The sequence below is a fragment of the Myodes glareolus genome, chromosome 2, assembly GCF_982192425.1.
Source record: "Myodes glareolus chromosome 2, mMyoGla1.1, whole genome shotgun sequence".
In the NCBI taxonomy this organism is placed as follows: domain Eukaryota; kingdom Metazoa; phylum Chordata; class Mammalia; order Rodentia; family Cricetidae; genus Myodes; species Myodes glareolus.
This window is the reverse complement of record NC_142027.1, coordinates 4,202,500-4,220,842: the sequence shown is the minus strand read 5'-3', so window position 1 is coordinate 4,220,842 and position 18,343 is coordinate 4,202,500. Positions and strand designations below refer to the sequence as shown.

General features: G+C 42.5%; 2 protein-coding genes across 3 annotated transcripts in view; one reads left to right on the top strand and one right to left on the bottom strand.

The window, feature by feature from the left end:
* LOC125392901 (beta-1,3-galactosyltransferase 5-like) overlaps positions 1-10,773 on the top strand; it is a 34,628-nt gene extending 23,855 nt beyond the window's left edge. The window contains 2 exon segments of the mRNA XM_087898778.1: positions 5,533-6,319; positions 6,322-10,773. Coding sequence (XP_087754904.1) covers positions 5,533-6,319; positions 6,322-6,458 — 924 coding nt within the window. The 3' untranslated portion in view covers positions 6,459-10,773.
* LOC148122892 (chromatin target of PRMT1 protein-like) lies at positions 3,104-5,063 on the bottom strand. Of its 2 annotated transcripts, XM_087898776.1 has the most exons (2): positions 4,387-5,063; positions 3,104-4,248 (listed from the first exon to the last, which is right to left on the bottom strand). In XM_087898776.1, exons 1-2 carry the CDS (start codon positions 4,796-4,798, stop codon positions 4,043-4,045), a joined length of 618 nt encoding a protein of 205 aa, XP_087754902.1. In that variant the 5' UTR covers positions 4,799-5,063; the 3' UTR covers positions 3,104-4,042. The 2 variants fall into 2 exon arrangements, with proteins under 2 accessions (XP_087754902.1, XP_087754899.1); XM_087898773.1 differs by having other exon boundaries at positions 3,104-5,063.
* Positions 10,774-18,343: the final 7,570 nt, after the last annotated feature.

Below are 18,343 nucleotides of genomic sequence, written 5' to 3'. Positions count from 1 at the left end.
TTTAGTGGAAAGGCTTTGAGTTTCTCTCCATTCAATTTGATGTTAGCTGTCGGCTTGCTGTATATTGCTTTTATTATATTTAGGTATGATCCTTGTATCCCCAGTCTCTCCAACACCTTTATCATAAATGGGTGTTGAATTTTGTCAAACGCTTTTTCAGCATCCAATGAAATGATCATATGATTTTTTTCTTTCAGTTTATTTATATGATGGATTACATTGATAGATTTGCGTATGTTGAACCATCCCTGCATCTCTGGGATGAAGCCTACTTGATCATAATGGATGATTTTTCTAATGTGTTCTTGGATTCGGTTTGCCAGTATTTTATTGAGAATTTTCGCATCGATGTTCATGAGTGAGATTGGCCTGTAATTCTCTTTCTTGGTTGTGTCTTTGTGTGGTTTTGGTATTAGGGTGACTGCAGCTTCATAAAAGGAGTTTGGCAGTGACTTTTCTTTTTCTATATTGTGGAATACATTAAGGAGTATAGGTATTAGCTCTTCCTGGAAGTTCTGGTAGAATTCTGCATTGAAACCATCTGGTCCTGGGCTTTTTTTGGTAGGGAGATTTTTGATAACAGCTTCCAGTTCTTCACGACTAACAGGTCTATTTAGATTGTTCACCTGGTCTTGGTTCAACTTTGGTATATGGTACTTATCTAAAAAAATGTCCATTTCTTTTACATTTTCCAACTTTGTGGCTTTTTTTTATTGTGTCCCAGATTTCCTCAATGTTTTGTGATGAGAATTTGTTGGATTTGCTGTTTTCTTTGACCAGAGCATTTATTTTGTCTATGGTATCTTCAGATTCTGAGATTCGTTCTTCTATCTCTTGTATTCTATTGGTTATGCTTGATTCTGTAGTCTCCGTTCGTTTACCTAGGTTTTCCATATCCAGCTGGTTCTCCGTTTGTGTTTTCTTCATTGCCTCCATTTCAGTTTTCAATTCTTGCACTGTTTCCTTTACTTGTTTGATTGTTTTTTCTTGGTTTCTCACGGTCTCCTTCACGGATTTACTTATTTCTTCAAACTTTTTGTTATATTTCTCATCCAATTCTTTAAGGGAGTTATTCATATCCTGTTTAAGGGACTCTATTGCTTTCATAATGGCACTTTTTTCCACTTCTTCTGGGTTAAGGTGTTCAAGCCCTTCTGTTGTAGGGTCCTTGGGATCTGGTGTTTTCATGTTGTTTTTCAGATTATTGGATGAGGTTTTGCCTTGGCGTCTGCCCATCTCTTACTTCAAATGTTCTCTATTGGAACTTCTATTACCGGGTCAGGTTCCCTTCTTGGGCAGGGACTTCACTGACAGAATGCCCACCTTTCCTCAGGCAGGCTATTGAAGCACGGGCACTCCCTCTTTCCTGGATGCGCTTACAATGTAGGCTCAGCTTGCAAGGCAGCTGAGCTGGGGAAAATTTTATGGCCCCAGGGGGAAGGGAGAAATATAGGAATTCGTACCTGGATGGGAGCTGGGATGGCAGGCGGGAGGGGGTAGCCAGCACTGCAGGGCGACCTGGGCGACTGTGGGGTCGGGGAACGCCAAAGCTCTTCCTCACCAGGACCCTGTCAAGGCCCGAAGCAAACTCACCCCACCGATGGTCCTCTGCTAGAAGTCAGGGCCCCTGCTGGATGGGAGCCGGGATGGCAGGCGGGAGGGGGTAGCCAGCACTGAGGGCGACCTGGGCGTCTATGGGGTCGGGGAACGCCCAAGCTCCCCCTCGCCGGGACCCTGCCACGGCCCGAAGCAAACTCACCCCACAGATGGCCCTCTGCTAGATGTCAGGGCCCCTGCTGCTCAGGAATGTGAGAGTTACTTTTTGTGCATGCTTAATCAGAGCAGTCCGTTGCCATTTGTCAGGCATAAGCCTCAACAAAAATACCTCTTGTCAAGGCAGTGGCATGGGCATTTAAAAATATAGTAAAGAGTATGAAGATGCAAATGGAAATAAGAAGATGGAGAAACATATACAATAATATCAGGAAAGAATTCCAGTGAGTACTGAAATTTGCCCGCAGTTAAGTTCCAATAGCTTTAAATACTCCTGACCCCAAAATGTAGGAGTAAACAAAAAACTGCATTAACATGATACATAGGAAATGAACAAATCAATTGAAGGTTGTGGGCTACATCCATAGCTAAACATTCTGTTGCTAGAACAAAACAAGTCAGGCTCATACCCTAGACCAAAACACTCTGTAGGCAAACCACTCCCTGGGTGGAATCCAATGTTATCTCCATAAAGGAACTGGAACCTTAGTTGTATCCTTACATTTTTATTTGAGGTAGGCACATATCTACTTTATTTCTGAAGTACAAGTTCTAGTTATTAGCCACACCTGTTGACAATAACCTTGAGAGAACAGAACTCCTGGTCTACATCTATGTGGGATCTTTGTTTGAGGAAGAAGCAGAATTACCTTGAAGGAACTACAGTTAAGTTACAACTCTCTGACCTTTGTCAATGTGGAAATAGGCTCACATTTTCAGGTCTTCACAGCCAGACCTGTGCTTGCACTCAGAATGCACAGCTCTCAGACCTACAGACTGTCTAGCTGCATTGTGACATTCTTTGTTATGGTGTCACCAGAGGTCAGAGCTGAGGATCTGTTAGAAGATCTGGTCCCATTTGCTGAAAGACAAGGAGTCTGAATAATCCTTCAGTGAAGGGCTGGCAGTTCCCAGTGCTGGGACCTGCATCTAGAATCCCAAGGCTGTCAGTGAGGCACCAGGGGACAGCAAGGCAGACTGTCCTGTGTGCTTTACTGTAGAGGAATGACTTTCATTTCTGTGTGCTGAAAGAGTTCAGACTTTTCTTTCTTTTTATTTCTTTTTTATATTTTTGCATAAGTGCTCTGCATGAAAGAAGAGGGCATCAGATCTCATTATAGATGATTGTGAACTTCCTTGTGGTTCATGGGAAATGAAATTGGGATCTCTCAAAGAGAAGTCAATGCTCTTAACTTCTGAACCATCTCTCCAGTTCTCCAGAGTTTTCTAAACCATGGATCTCTTCATCTATCTCATCTACCTGGCACATCAACTCATATTTTTTGAAAGTTTATTTTTAAATTGTGTATTTATGGGTTTTTTTTTTGAATTTGAGAGAACAATTTGTTATAATGAACCAGAAATACAAGATTCCACTGAACTGAACAGCTGACAAAACATAGTTGAAATTAAACCTTCAAGAGGGTCAAATAAAGGCAGTTATGTGGATTAGACCAAGATTGGTTCTGGACATAGGTAACTGCATTTCAGCATGAGTAGCATATGACACCTTCCCAACAGTTAGTTTGTAAACAGTCTCCCACCCTTGTATCTTCTGCCACATAAAATGGCTTCTTTTATACTAAATGTGTACAGGCCCCCTGGACATGACACAAAGCCAAAAAACTTAAAAATCTTATTTTAGGGTGGAAATTGTACATATCCAACTCAGCAAGTCAGCTGCCACTTATGCAACGTCAAGGACCAAACCAAGTGGCTACCTCGTGGAAGACTTTCCTGGCCCAGTAGCAGGGTCAACATTTCCAAATTACCACCTTCACCATCAACCTAGCAGACACACACCTTTATAAAGTTTTAGCTATGACCAGAAAGCTTTTAAGGAAGATGTAGAACTCTATACATACATTAGTGAGAACACTGGCTCCTTCTGGGACCATAAAGATGAACAGAAGAAATACTAAAATGACAGCACACACGGCAGGTGAAGCAGACTGGAAAAAGGTTCTACTCACAAAGCCAACGCATTCCTGTTGAAATACAAGTCTGGGTGACTAGATAAACAACAAAACAAACTCAACCAAATCAAAGGAAAATAGGGTTTCATGTAACACAGTATCAAAAAGTAGACGGAACAGACTAAATGCCCCAACTGGTAGCAGGCAAGTCCACAACCTATTGTGATAGGTCCTCCAGCATCAATCAGATTTCTTCTCATGTTTTCTCAAGGCTTTTTTTTTTTTGTTTTTTTTTTTTTATATAGATGTGGTGACTTTAACAAGAGTCTAACAGGTGGATAGGCAGGCAGGCTTCAATCATTGGTTTCAGGATCTGTCTGTGCCATGTAGGCATCCAACTCAGCATCCAGGTGTCCTTTAGTTTTCGACATGTATGCATCCAACTGGTTGTCCAGCTGCTCCTTGGTCAATACAGGGCGAGTGAGGGCACCTCTCCCTCGGCCACGGCCACGGCCCCGGCCTCCAAAGCCCCCTCTTCCTCGACCTATCATACCCCGACCTCTACCACCGATTCCGCCACGACCCATAGCTCCACGCCCTAGGCCCCCTCTCCCAGGACCTCCACGACCTCGAACACCACCTCTTCTTAAGCCCATTCGGGGAGCTACGGCTCGTCCACCTCGGAGCAGGTTTTGACCTCGGAGAGACATCCCGCCCCTAAGCAGAGTCCTGGTGGCACGTCCCCCACGTAGTCCTCCTCCTCGGGGCAAGCCTCTCTGGATTATGGGTAGGCCTCTTCCTCCAATTGCTCCCCTGGCCAGGGCACCTATGGGTCGGCCTAAACGTGCCTGGATGTTACTCTTACCCAGGCGCTGCTTTAAGCTCTTCTGCTTAAGTTTTAATGCTGCCTGGACAGAGGGTCTATTCTCCATCTGCTGGGCCAGTCTTCTGTTTCTGGCACTGGCTAGCTGCTGCTGCTGCTGCTGCATCGAAGCCCGAATATTCACTGGCATCGGCTGTTTGTTCTTCAGCATATTAGTAAAGCGCTCATTTAGAGACATCTTGGTGGTGCTTTTTAGCACAACTTTCGGCGCCGACTGAGCAGCCATCTTCAAATCCCGAGAATCGAAGGAGACGGACGCCAGCGCTCCTCCCGGGGCTGCCACCACGGCTGCGGCGGGCGGGCCGGGGGCCGGCCGAACCTGAGCTGATGGGGCCCGCTCGGGTCAACTAGCTGGGCGGTTGAGTTAGATGCTTAAACGGTATGACGCGAAGCTCACTCCTTGCGGGTCGGGTACCTAGTCGGCCGATCGTCCCGCTCGTCAGGCCTGCCCTTTCCTTCCCTTCGTTTGTGCCACCACGGCCGGCGCCGCCAACTCCTTTATGGGGTTTTGTATAATGCAGTACACATATATAATGTGTACTTTTTACACAGATTTAAATTCCATTTCCATAAATATCTATTTTTTTTTGCTTTGTTTGGAACTCTTTGGGTAAGCTATAAAAGTTTTTAGTTCATGTGCATGGGAATTTTGCCTGCATGTTTATCTGTGCACCACGTGTGTGCAGTGCCCACAGAGTCCAGAAGAGGGCGTCAGATCCACTGGAACAACAGATACAGGTGGTTGATTGCAGGAAGTGCTCCTAACCACTGAGCAGTTTCTCTAGCCCTGTGATGTGAACTTTCAAATACTTCTCTGTTAGTTCCTTATAAAGTATAAATTCTGGCCCTGGTGCTAGGTTTGGAACATCAGAACAGAGCTCTCTGATCTCCTTGTGTTTGGTTATCTGTTACTCCACCCTCTCTCTTGGGAGACCTGGCAGTTTGTCTTTATTCTTTCAGATGGAGTTCATGAACATGAGGCTGGTTTATGCTTTCATTCTGATGATGGGAGCTCTTTGCTTTTACTTCAGTATGGAGCCTTTCGAAGAACCACCACATGTTCTCAAGAAAGGTCACGGGAAGTTCCTCCAGCTTCCAGATATAGACTGCAAGCAGAAGCCCCCTTTCCTTGTGCTGCTGGTGACTTCGTCCCACAAGCAACTGGCGGCTCGCATGGCCATCCGCAAGACATGGGGTCGAGAGGCAGAGGTGCGGGGGCGGCGTGTAAAGACCCTCTTCCTCCTGGGGGCCTCAGACATCACCAACGAGATGAATGCCACAGCCCAGGAGGGCAAGCAGCACCGTGACATCATCCAGAAGGATTTCAAGGACGACTACTACAACTTGACCCTGAAGACCATGATGGGCATGGAATGGGTCCACCACTTTTGTCCTCAGGCAGCTTTTGTGATGAAGACAGACTCAGACATGTTTGTGAATGTTGGCTATCTGACTGACCTGCTGTTAAAGAAAAACAAAACCTCCTTGTTCTTCACAGGCTACTTAAAGCCTCATGAACTTCCTATCAGGAAAAAGTCCAGCAAGTGGTTTGTGAGTAAATTTGAATATCCCTGGGATAGGTACCCACCTTTTTGCTCTGGAACAGGTTATGTCTTTTCAAGTGACGTGGCCAGCAAAGTTTTCAGTGTCTCAGACAGTGTTCCATTCCTCAAGCTGGAGGATGTGTTTGTCGGGCTCTGCCTGGCCAATCTGAAGATCCGGCCTGAGGAACTCCACACCAAACAGACCTATTCCCAGATGGCTTACGCTTCTCTGTGTGCCTCTTTCGGAAAATTGTGACCTGCCACTCCATGACACCTCAGAACTTACTCACTTACTGGAAGGCACTGGAGAACTCTCAGGAACAGAATTGCTCTGCTGTCTGAGGGGAGCCTGTGGTGCAAACTTCCAATAACCTTTGGTGATAATTTGGGAAGATTTTGGATGACCTTGCTGGGAACTGTCAGGGGTAGAGAAGGAGGAGGAAGGCAAACAGTGTTGTTATCAATACCCTGCATATACTAGAGTGGATGTACACACAAGCAGAATCAAGACTTACCACTTGGCGCCCAGAACAATGACCGATCATGAATTTCAGACTTTTGCACTATGTTCTCAAGGTTTGAGATATGCCTTCATCTGCTCATTTCAGGGTTCAGCATACTTATGAAGCCATGGATGTGATCATTTCCATTTTGCAGGTTAGGAACCAGCAGCCACGGTCACTTATTTGTCCAAAGATTCCCAGTTTGCAGATGGAGAAGGAATGAGTATCAAGTGCTGTCATAATTCATTCAGTTGGTGGCCCCCAACTGAGTGTCCCATTTTTTGGGAGAAGCTAGTAGTGGAAGAAGCTCACGGTGGGAGTGTCTTGAATGTAACTAGCATCCTTTAGGCTCTTTCCTGAGTCTCCTGCCCCTCAATTTCCAATCCTTCTACTTTTTAAATGCTCAGTCTAGGATAAACCAGATTTCTCAGACCTCTCCCCTCACTTGAATAATTTAACTAAACACTAAGTCTTTTAGCTACTTGGTACCCAATGCATTTTCAACATGAGACATGCATGCCTGCAGACACTAGCTCACCTCCATGCTAGAAGGAAACTTGGTTATATGACCATATAAATCAGGTTGAGAAAACATAGCTGAGTCTTATTGTATAGGCCAAATACACTGCTGAAATCCTAGTGTGGGTGATGTCTCCTCTGAATTTTCTGGGACACCTTGTCTCTGCTGCAGATGTTTTGATGGATTGATGGTGATCAGTTATAACTCTGGAGCACTTCACACCACTAAGTTCAAATGCAATTGAAGCCAGGCACAGGCATGGCCTGTATTGGTGTCCAGAAACTTTGCTGGAACCTGGACTGGTCCAAGCTCCTGGGATGCAGATCATGGAGGTGGGCCCAGTTGAAGGGCTCTCCCTGCATCTCTGGTCCTTCTCCACCTCTTCACACTGGGTTTATCACATGGTCAGAGATCTGCTGAGTGTTTTGGTTTGAAGGCTTTCAGAGCTTTTTAAAAATAGGGGCTTATGGCCATTCAACAACTGCCACCAGTCACATAATCTTGCTCTGTATCATTGGAATTGTTGATTCCCCCTGCTTTTTACTTTACTAGATTTTGCTATATGCTTGGAGCCAAGACTTCATGTGACTGTGTGACTGTAAACGTTGCAATATGCTCTCATCTGAACACAGGAAAACTTACTCAAGTCAGAACCATTACTCCTCCAATTGGAGGAGGCCGGAAGCTACCTCCAGGGCCTCATTTCCACACTTATTTCTGTCCCTCCTCTGAGTCTCTCCCATAACTCTTGGGGGGGAAATTGTACTCTTTGTGACATTCTTCAAAATCATACAGCACCAAGTTCTGGACCCTTAGTGTACTTGGAACTACATAAACTGTCAAAACCAAAACCAGCCACATCTCTGGACAGAGGGGAGGTCAAGGCTTGTAACAATATGGTGACTTTGCTGTCTAGAGGGTGGAAGAGCTGGCATCACAACCTGGGATCAGCCACTGTGTCAGACCTTTTCTTTATTCATTCCTTCATTAGCCATGTTTGCTCACTGCATTCACACACATCACGAGCAAGGTCAAAGTGAGGGTCTTCGGAGAGCAGACCCGAGTGAGTTCAGTGTAGAGAATCTGGTTGGTCACAGGTTCTCTTGGTCTATGCACAGTGTATGGGAGCATAAGCAGGTTTGGTCACCTGTGCCCAGACTTGCTCTGGCATTGAAGATGCAGGCATTCTTTGCAGGTAGCTGCACTTCATTCTTAAGGCCAAACTGGTTGTCAGTGGAGGCAACTGAGGTGACTCAGTGACTCAGTCAGGGCCTGAGATGCTGTGGAGGCCCAGCCCTCAGCCTTCTCCATTGGCACACCATTAACATACCTTCCTACATGTTTACTTTTCTCAGAAGCCTGGTGATGGTGCTACTCAACGAGCCACCAGTATCTCCCTTTGCCTGCACACTGCTGCTTCTGTCCTGGGTGTTGGCTAGAGTGTTGGTCTATTTCTTCATAGTTCAGTTTGAATTCTGTGACTTGGCCCTCAGATCCTCAGTGAAATTCTTCCATTTAGGCTAACTTTATCAAGAACAGAAACAATTTTTTGCAAAGGTTCCTGCAAACACTGACTTCTGAGGCTCTTTGTTTATTTTTGTTTCTCTGGCTCTTCATGATGCAAACCCGGGTTTGCTTAGGTCTTTCATATGGTTGAGAGTGTGTTGGGAAAATTCATTGGGGGCTTGCATCTCATGTCTCCTGCCTTTTAACCCAACCCTCAGGAAAAGGCAGATCCTCAGAGATGGCTTTAGATTGTTCCTGGATGTGAAGATTGAAACAGCCCAAACTCAGATTTGGAACGAGCTGTATGAGCCTGAGATGAATGAATTGGAATGAAATATAATAACAATAGCAAAATGTTTTAATTTATTAAAAGCAATATTCTCTAATTTCCAGGCATAATCATTTTATTTTTAAAAGATATTTATTTATTTATGTATACTTCATTCTGCCTGCATGTATGCCTGCAGGCCAGGAGAGGGCACCAGATCTCACTATAGATGGTTGTGACTCACCATGTTGTTGCTGGGAATTAACTCAGGACCTTTGGAAGAGCAGCCAGTGCTCTTAACCTCTGAGCCATTTCTCCAATCCCAGGCATAGTAATTTTAATACAAGTAGAAAAACATATTCTGTGTCCAAATGTCGTGTGTGTGTGTGTGTGTGTGTGTGTGTGTGTGGTGTTATTTTGGAGTTTTGGCACTGGGGATGAAGCCCATGACTGTATATAAGCTCTCCCCAGCCCCTGGTGATTGTTTTGCATCATGCATTCTACTACTTCCATTTAGAGGTCATGGGGATCAGCTCCTGATGCCCGAAGTTCAAATGCTGTGTTGGGAGGTTACAACTGTTAACTTGACACAACCTATAATCATGCTGGAAGAGAGTTTTAATGAGAAATATCTCTTTAGTATCCATTGGTGTAGGAAGACTCAGCCTACTGTGGGTGACAGTGTTCCATAGGCAGGGTGTCCTGAGCAGTACAAGAGGAGGAAGACAGCTTAGGGTAAGCAAGGATCCATGTGTTTTTCCTGTCTCTCTCGGGACCATGGATGTGCCCCACTGCTTTCAGTTCCTGCCTTGACTTCCCTGCAATAACAGACCACACCTGGGGGTGTGAGCCAACGAAACCTTTATTCCCAGAGCTGCTTTAAGTCAGGGTGTCTATCACAGTAACAGAACTGAAGTTAAAACAGATGCTCAGGGCGTTACCCACACGGGGTCTCAGACCCTTCTCACACCACCAAGTCCCTGGATGTCATCGCCAATGCTAGTGTTCTGTCCAGAACAGAGGTGAGTCCAGAGAGCTGTGACACCTTTCTTACATTCTGCTTTGGGAAATATCGAGGCGGGGGAGCAGACTCATTTCATCTGGTCACATCAGACAAGAAATAACCTCTGTGACTGGAAACCACTCATCTGAAACTGAGGACACTTTGTGGTCAAATCTAATTTCCTAAAGGATAAAAAATTAAATGTCTATGTCATTGAATGGTGTTTGAATTGTCATTTGCCTGTATTTGATGAGGTTCTACAGGCTGATACGGTGTTCTGGGAGCAAATGTATCTATTTATGATTTGTTATAATGATATTTATCTTTAATAAAGTTTAAAGTATAATCAACATAATGTATGTGGGTGACTCTAACTTACATCTCCTCTGAAGTTTGCTATATCCATATATATGGTCTAAACTCTGCTACCTTTTTTCATTGATCATTGTATTTGGAAGTTTCTTCTTTTTCAATTTTGCTTTAATTTTGTATGTTTAGAAAATTATTGCTGAAGAGTCTTGATTATGTTTGAAATACAAGAGAATTTCCTGTTTCAATCATATTTTGGAAGCAAAGCTGCAGAACTCAACAGAACTCTGAAAAACTTTCAGGGGCAGTGAGCCTTGGGTGAGTGGTGTGGCATTCTTGGTAACTATAAATCCAGGCAGTAGGCAATCATCCTTTGGTATTGTTTTCTCTCTGGAGTACTCTGCTATTGTATAAGCCTAAGGAATTAACCTTATGGGTTGACTGGCTGTGCCTTCAGCATCTTTGATCATCATTTGTTTTTGAGGTGCAGTTTGGATCCTCTATCTCTCATGTGTCACTTAAATGGAAATAAAGTGGATGAACCAGAAGTCTCCCTTTGACCTGAGCATGATTGCCACAAATCTCATGCTGCAACTGTGGAAATCTCTGCACCCATGCTTCTCACTACTCATCTCTGCCAGCCTCAGAAACCAAAATAAAGTTGGAAGGGGCAGGGAAGGCCACAGGGCTGTGCACACAAGTGCAGGGATGCCTGGAGATGGGCAGCTTCCAATGGCTCTACTCATTCTCATCCCCACCAGCAACCTTGCTTCTCCATGACAATGTGGAGACTGTCCATGGTCGCCTTGAAGGCTGGTCCTGTCCCACCTCCATGCCTACCTTGTTGCCTCTCCAACTAGGCTCACATTGTTATGTCCCATCTGCAGCTCTGGTACCCCCTCTTTTCTAGAACATTCCCTCAGCACACAACATGCTCACCCTCTCTACACAGACTGTCTTCCAGACCACCCCCTCTCCAGTTCTGCCTCCATTCTCTCTTTTTATTAGTACAAAAACCATTCCAAACACCTTCCCCATGTTATCTTATCTGTCTCTAGCTTGCTCTCCTCATCTCATTATATCCTGACCATCCTGGTAGAGCGACTGCACCCTTCCTCTGGCAAGAACTCTAACCACATGGGAGGGCAGAATCCAGCCTTCTCTTTCTTCCCATCCCAAGGCTTATCATCTCTCCATTCCTCTGCTTTATGACAGATACAGTGGTCTCCATTGAATTATTAAGAAGCCAGAGGAGGTGCAAGGGGCATGGTTTGGTGAAGATAGTGCTTGATAAAGGAGAAAGAAGACCTTATTTTGGACCCTAAGAACCCATGTAAAGCTGGTAACAGAAGCATGTTATCCCAGCCTCCTTACTCCAGGTGGAAACTCCCTGGAAACTTGCAGGAGAAATGACATGGTACACAAAGTGACAAATGCCTCAAATAAGTTGGAAGGCAAGAACTGACACCAAGGTTGCCCTTGATCTTCATAGGTGTACTGTGACAAGTGGAAACACACACACACACACACACACACACACACACACACACACACACACACCCCTGTGATATAATGATTTACTTTACATTGGAAGTCAACCTGGAGGAGCTTGTTTCCTTTCCACCAAGTAGGTTCTGAGAATCAAACTAAGGTTGTCTGGCTGGATAATAAATGCTTTTACTGGCTAAGCCATTGCACCAGCCCACTTAACTTTCTTTAGCCACAGATGACACTGACTGTTTGGGGAAGTACCAGTTCTCATCACAAAGTCTTATTGATTTGTGCTATCCCATGGTGCAGAGCTGTTTAAGGTCCTAGAGAAAGGTGACTCGGCAATGTCCATTTTATGTTTGTCAATCATTCTGGTCTTAATGACCAACATCTGTGAACCAGGTAAAGCATCGTCTCCATTCAACATGTGCAGGTGGGGGAGGGTAGTGCAGGCCAGTCATAGCCAGTAATGCTGTGTGCTCTTTCCTTGTTTGGTGTAGTAAGAGGAGCAGGCCTCGTCCCACCACCTAAGAGCTTAACCCATGAAATAACCACACAGAAATTGTATTAATTAAATTACTGCCTGGCCATTAGCTCTAGCCTCTTATTGGCTAACTCTCACATCTTGATCTAACCCATTTCTAATAATCTGTGTAGCACAATGAGGTTGTGGCTTATCAGGAAAGATTCTAACCTATGTCTGTCTCAGGTGAGAGCTTCATGACATCTGCCTGTCTCTGCTTTCTTCCTCCCAGAATTCTGTTCTGTCCTCCCTGCCTTCCTCAGCTCTGCTCTATCAAAAGTTCAAGGTAGTTTCTTTATTCAACCAATGAAAGCAACACAAATGCAGAAGGACCTCCTATACCAGTTTGGATGCAAGGTGGCTCTGCAGGCTTTGTCAGTATAGATGGATCTTGAACTCAGCAATTAGATCTTTCTGTGATGAGGACCATGGCACCCTCAATTAGATATTTACATTAGTGAAGTGAACTCCAGCTATCTCTCAAAACATTGAGCCCATCCATAGAGTGGAATTTTCATGGACTTGAAGATAGATGCTAAAAAGAAATACCACAACATCTCAGAATTAGGTATAATAAAGGGTTATTTAATTAGGGGTAGGCTAACCGATCACAATCCTCTGCACAAATGAGCAACACAAATGAAATTCAGAAGCCAGAATAGAGAGGAAATGCGTGCATGCTTTTTGTTAGTATTTATAGTATAAGAGGCCATGTCAAAGTGGGTGGGTAACTTAAAGGCTACTGGCTGTAGAATTTCCACAGCACCTCTCCCTTTTGTTTAAATAAGAGTTCTAAGCCTAATACAAGATTATGTACAAAAAGAACAAATATCATGTATAAAAATTGGAATTACAACCAGCATAAACAATGTCAAGCAAGAAACATGTGATAAATATTTCAATAATTATCCTATCCTAAAGAGTTTAAGTACTAAAAATAATTTGGTCAAGTCATGAGAGGAAAGGAACTATGACTATCTAATCTTCAACCCCATTGAAGACTTGAGAAGGGAAACAATATTACTCGAGCAGGCAGGAAGTATAATCAAGCAACCTCCAAAATGTGCAACAAATGGCAGAGACAACTGGCTAACTGGACAATCACCCAAAGTTTCATTTGCAATGTTGGAGCAGTAAACTTTGGCTAAGGCCTAGAGTAATTGACAGACCATCTTCAGAGGCAGGAAATTTTTCAAAACTGTCTTACCCTGTCTTGGCAAGATTTGGTTGTCTTTTTTCTTGTATCCTGCTTGTTGTGTCTGGACATATTGTATGTTGTCAGTGTTTGAATCATAGACATTTCCTTGTCCATAGGCCAATTTTGTCAAGAAGAAAATACGATCCAAGTGGAAAGTCTTTGATGCCCAACAGTCTCTTGGGAATAGATCAGTGCTGCCAGGAACAATTGTGTATCACTTCAACAGAACCCAAAGTGATTTAAATGCCATATTCTACAGCTCTTTGAAGTAGTTGAAGGTTACCTATTTATGCAGAATACAATCTCTATGTATCTAGAAACCCGATTAGTCTAACTATAAGTATCAATATTCAAGAATCTATACCAATGTAAATTGCCTATATATAATAGCTCACAAGTAATCATTCCTCACTCCATTATTCATTATTATTATTAGTGTGAGTAAGTTCAAACTAAACTCTTATCCCATCCATTTTTCCTTTTTTTCAACAAGATCCCTGAGCCTACATAATTTTCCACACAACACCCAACCCTATGCCGGTGATAATCAACCCCTAAATCATGTACCTAACCCTGAGAACAAACTTTTTGGGAAAAGGGATGCCATCATCTATAATTACTTCCAGCTGTCATGGGGGTAATATTCTTTCTTGGGATCCTGTGAAAATAAAATGATGGTTAAGTTCTGATGGTTAATGTCTGATATAATTGCAAATAGTCTCTGAGTATTTGGTAGGGTTTTGCTGAGCTTCCTATTTGGAGTTCTGGCCAGAACATTCTAAAAATGTGCATCATTTTAGCTAACCAAGTTGTAACCATCTTGAGCAGCTGGTACCAAAAACTGGTCTTATAGTAGTGCTAACAGCATCATGATATCATATTAACCAGGTGGAGTCATTGTTGTAGGGCCCCATCTTCTTCCTGGAAACTTCAAAGAATCATGCAGAAATATTTATTGTTCATTGTGGAAAACATAAACATTGTTTATACAGAATATGTTCAATGAAAGGTATGATAGAGACAAAAATAGGTATGAATAAACATAATTTCTTTTCTAAATTCTTTCTTCTTTTTATCCCATACCAGATGACTCCTGACATGAGACAAAAACTCTGAAATTTTCTTTTAACAACATGCTTGGATTTAGAGAGGGACAGAGCCTTTGTCCAACTCCAAAGCCAGCTTTGATTTTTAAGTGAGTCATGACTATTATTCTACTTAATATTCAGTGACTCTTTTCAGATGACCTGTTCTCATAAGTGATAATTCTCTTTGTTTGGTGATCCTATTTAGATAATTATCTTTTCCTCTTTTGGCATCTAGATTTCTAGGGTCTTTTGATTTTTAAAGATGAGTAATTTCCTTCAAAGACAGGAACAGAACCCTGTCCCAAGCCTTATAAGGTTTCCTTACCACCTGTGTGGCTGTCACCTCTTTGGATAAGCCATCATTTCTCTTTCTCAAGAGATTTCTCTTTTTTTACAATGAATCTTTATTAATTTTGATGTTATCAATAACTTTTCTTATTCTGTTGAAACAACAGCAAAACCCTTTCCCCAACATAGTACATATTCTGGCTTCCATTGTGAGGTCAACACATCCTTGAAATACACTGGCTGATTTAATTCAGAAAACATTTCTATTATCCAATGTCCCTCTCTGCTTCTGTTGTCCCTTTCTCATTAACATTAAGAAAATTGAAGGTCAATAAAGCATTATGTAATCTATTTCTGGGGTATTTTCCATCCCTTTCTGTTTGTTTAACAAATCATTTGTAGTTTGATTTGATCTTTCTATAACTGCCTAACCTGTAGGATTGTTTGGTATATCTGCAATATGCTTTATATTATAATAAACAAAAAACTGTTTCATTTTCTTAGACACATATACTAAACCATTATCTGTTTTTAGTTGTGCAAGTATACCCATGATGGCCATAACTTCTAATAAATGTGTGATTACTGAATCAGCCTTTATTGAGCTTACAGCAATTGGCCACTGAAAACCTGAATAAGTGTCAATGGTGTGATGTACTTATTTTAATTTTCCAAATTCTACAAAGTGGAACACATCCATCTGCCAGATTTCATTCCTTTGAGTACCCTTTCAATTAGTCCCTGCAGGTAGTGATGTTTGATTGTAGAAAGAGCAAGTAGCACATCTCTTTATAATCTCCTTAGATTGCTTCCATGTAATAGAAAACTCTTTCTTTAAGTCTTGCTATTGATGTGATGTTTTTAATGAAATTCTGAGGCCTGCAACACAGTTCCAATCAATAATTGATCAATTTCTGTGTTATTTTGTGCTAGAGGACCTGGCAGACCCATATGTGACCAGATATGTGTTATGACATAGGACAAAGCCTATTCCTGGTTATGTCTTGCACCTGGATAAACAATGAAGTCAATTCTGTATCATCTAGTATAAATTCAGCAGTTTCAATATGCAAGATAACTCTTTCTGCATATTGTGAATCTGTAACTATATTAAGAGGTTCTTTAAAATCCCTTAGCACCATAAGAATGGCATGTAATGCTGCCTTCTGGACAGAATTATAAGAGCTTTGTTCCACCTTACTTAATTCTTCTGATTTGTAACCTGCCTTCCCTAATTAATTAGCATCAGTATAAAATTTACAGGCTCCAGTTATGGGAGCATCATGTACAATTCAAGGAAGTATCCAAGAAGTTCTCTTTATACGGTTTAGTCTATTTCTTTTGGAATAGGTGCCATTAATTTCTCCCAGATAGTTTAGGGCTGGATGATGGATGACTTTATAATGTGATAAATGGAATTTTGCTATGGTTCCCTGGGATTTTCTGCCCTTTTCTCCAGGACAGAGTTGGGTGAGACAGCACAGCTGTGGCTATGCCATGTTGCGTGGCAAAATAGATTTTGTGGATGCAATTAAAGTTCAGGATCAGTTGCCTTTGAGTCCATCAAGGGAACATGACTTGGATGAGTCTAGATTGGGAGCCCTTCGAAAGAGGAGCTTGCTCTGGACTGCACTAAGACATCCAAAAGGCAAATTAAAAAGCCTGGTTTGTTTGGATGCTCACCTTTATAGACCTGGATGGAGTGGGTAGGACCTTGGACTTCTCACGGGGCAGGGAACCCTGTCTGCTCTTAGGAGTAGAGAGGGAGGGAGAGGTGGGGAGAGGGAGGGAAAAGGGAGGTGGAGAGGAGGTGGAAATTTTTAATAAATAAATAAATTAATTAAAAAATAAAAAAGATAAAAAAGCAAAGTCTACATATGTCAGTTATGCCCATTTGAGTCATAACATCTGTTAGTACCCTTATTTTTCTGTTTATTTTCTGTCTGACAGACCTGTCCACTAAAATGGAAAAAGATCTTCACTATTCCCACATCAGACAAAATACACAAAGAACTCAAGAAACTGGACACCAAAAGAACACAAAATTCAATAAAAATGTGGTTCAGATTTAAACAGAGAACTCTCAACAGAGGAATCTAAAATGGCTGGAAGACACTTAAGGAAATGTTCAACATCCTTAGTTATCAGAGAAATGCAAATAAAAACAACTCTGAGATTCCATCTTACACCTGTCAGAATGGCCAAGATCAAAAACACTGATGACAACTTATGCTGGAGAGGTTGTGGGGAAAAGGGAACACTCCTGCACTGCTGGTAGTAGTATAATCTGGTACAGCCCCTTTGGACTTCAGTGTGGCAATTTCTCACAAAATTAGGAAACAACCTTCCTCAAGAACCAGCAATATAATTTTTGGGTATATACCCAAAGGGTGCTCAATCATACTACAAGGACATGTGCTCAACTATGTTAATAGCAGTATTGTTTGTCATAGCCAGAACCTGGAAACAACCTAAATGTCCCTTGATTAAAGAATGAAAAAGAAAAATGTGGTACATTTCCACAATGGAGTACTACACAGCAGAAAAAAATGACATCTCAAAATTTGCGGCAAATAGATAGATCTAGAAAACATCATATTGAGTGAAATAACCCAGATCCAGAAAGACAATTATCATATGCACCCACTCATAAGTGGCTTTTACACATAAATCAAAGAAAAAAATGCCAGGCTAAAATTCCATGTCTCACAGAGAACCTAGACAGTGAGGATCCTAAGAGAGGCATACTTGGATCTAAATGACATGGGATATAGATAAAAATAAGATCTTCTGAGTAAATTGGGAACCCAGGGACCATGGTAGAAGGTAGCAGGGGAGGGGAGAGGAAGGTAGAGGAGTAGAGAAAAAATATAAAGTCAATAAAAACAAAAAATTAAAATTTGAAGATTAGAAACAAAAAGAAAATAAGAATTCATCAATAGTTATACTTAATGGCCAAAGCTGAAAACCACTCTACATTATCTTGCTCTCTCTCAGGAAATATAGCATACATTATTGTTAAATATTGAGATGTCCTCAAAAAATAAAAACAATTTTTATAAAAGAAAGTCTAATTTTGAGGGAAAAGCTCAGGGCGAGGCTGTTGGCATCAAGTGTCAGATGAGATCATGGGGAGCAGATCCTTCTTCTTCTTCCCCACACTCCAGCTTGACCCAGACAGTTCTTCCTTTATGAACGTCCCTCTCAAAAGATGTTCCTTCTTTTGCGGGTTGTTGGCAGGTGCTCTGAATAAACAATGGGCTTCTCTAAGACTGGACTTTATGACATGAGGGCGGGTGTTCTGACATGCTGGGGAGTCTCCTTTCAGCTGGGCTCTCCCCCTTCTGTTCCCACTTGCTGGTTACAGGCAGTGGACAGGAAAGGTTAGGTCAGTGCAGAGAAGGACTTCCAGAGGCGGTCTCTGCTCTCCTGAGCCTGACCTGGGCCTTGGACTCTGAGCTCAGGAACTTGTCATCTGTCCTGTTTGCCCATTTACCTGGGCATCAGATCTTCTTTCTCCTGGGTTTTCT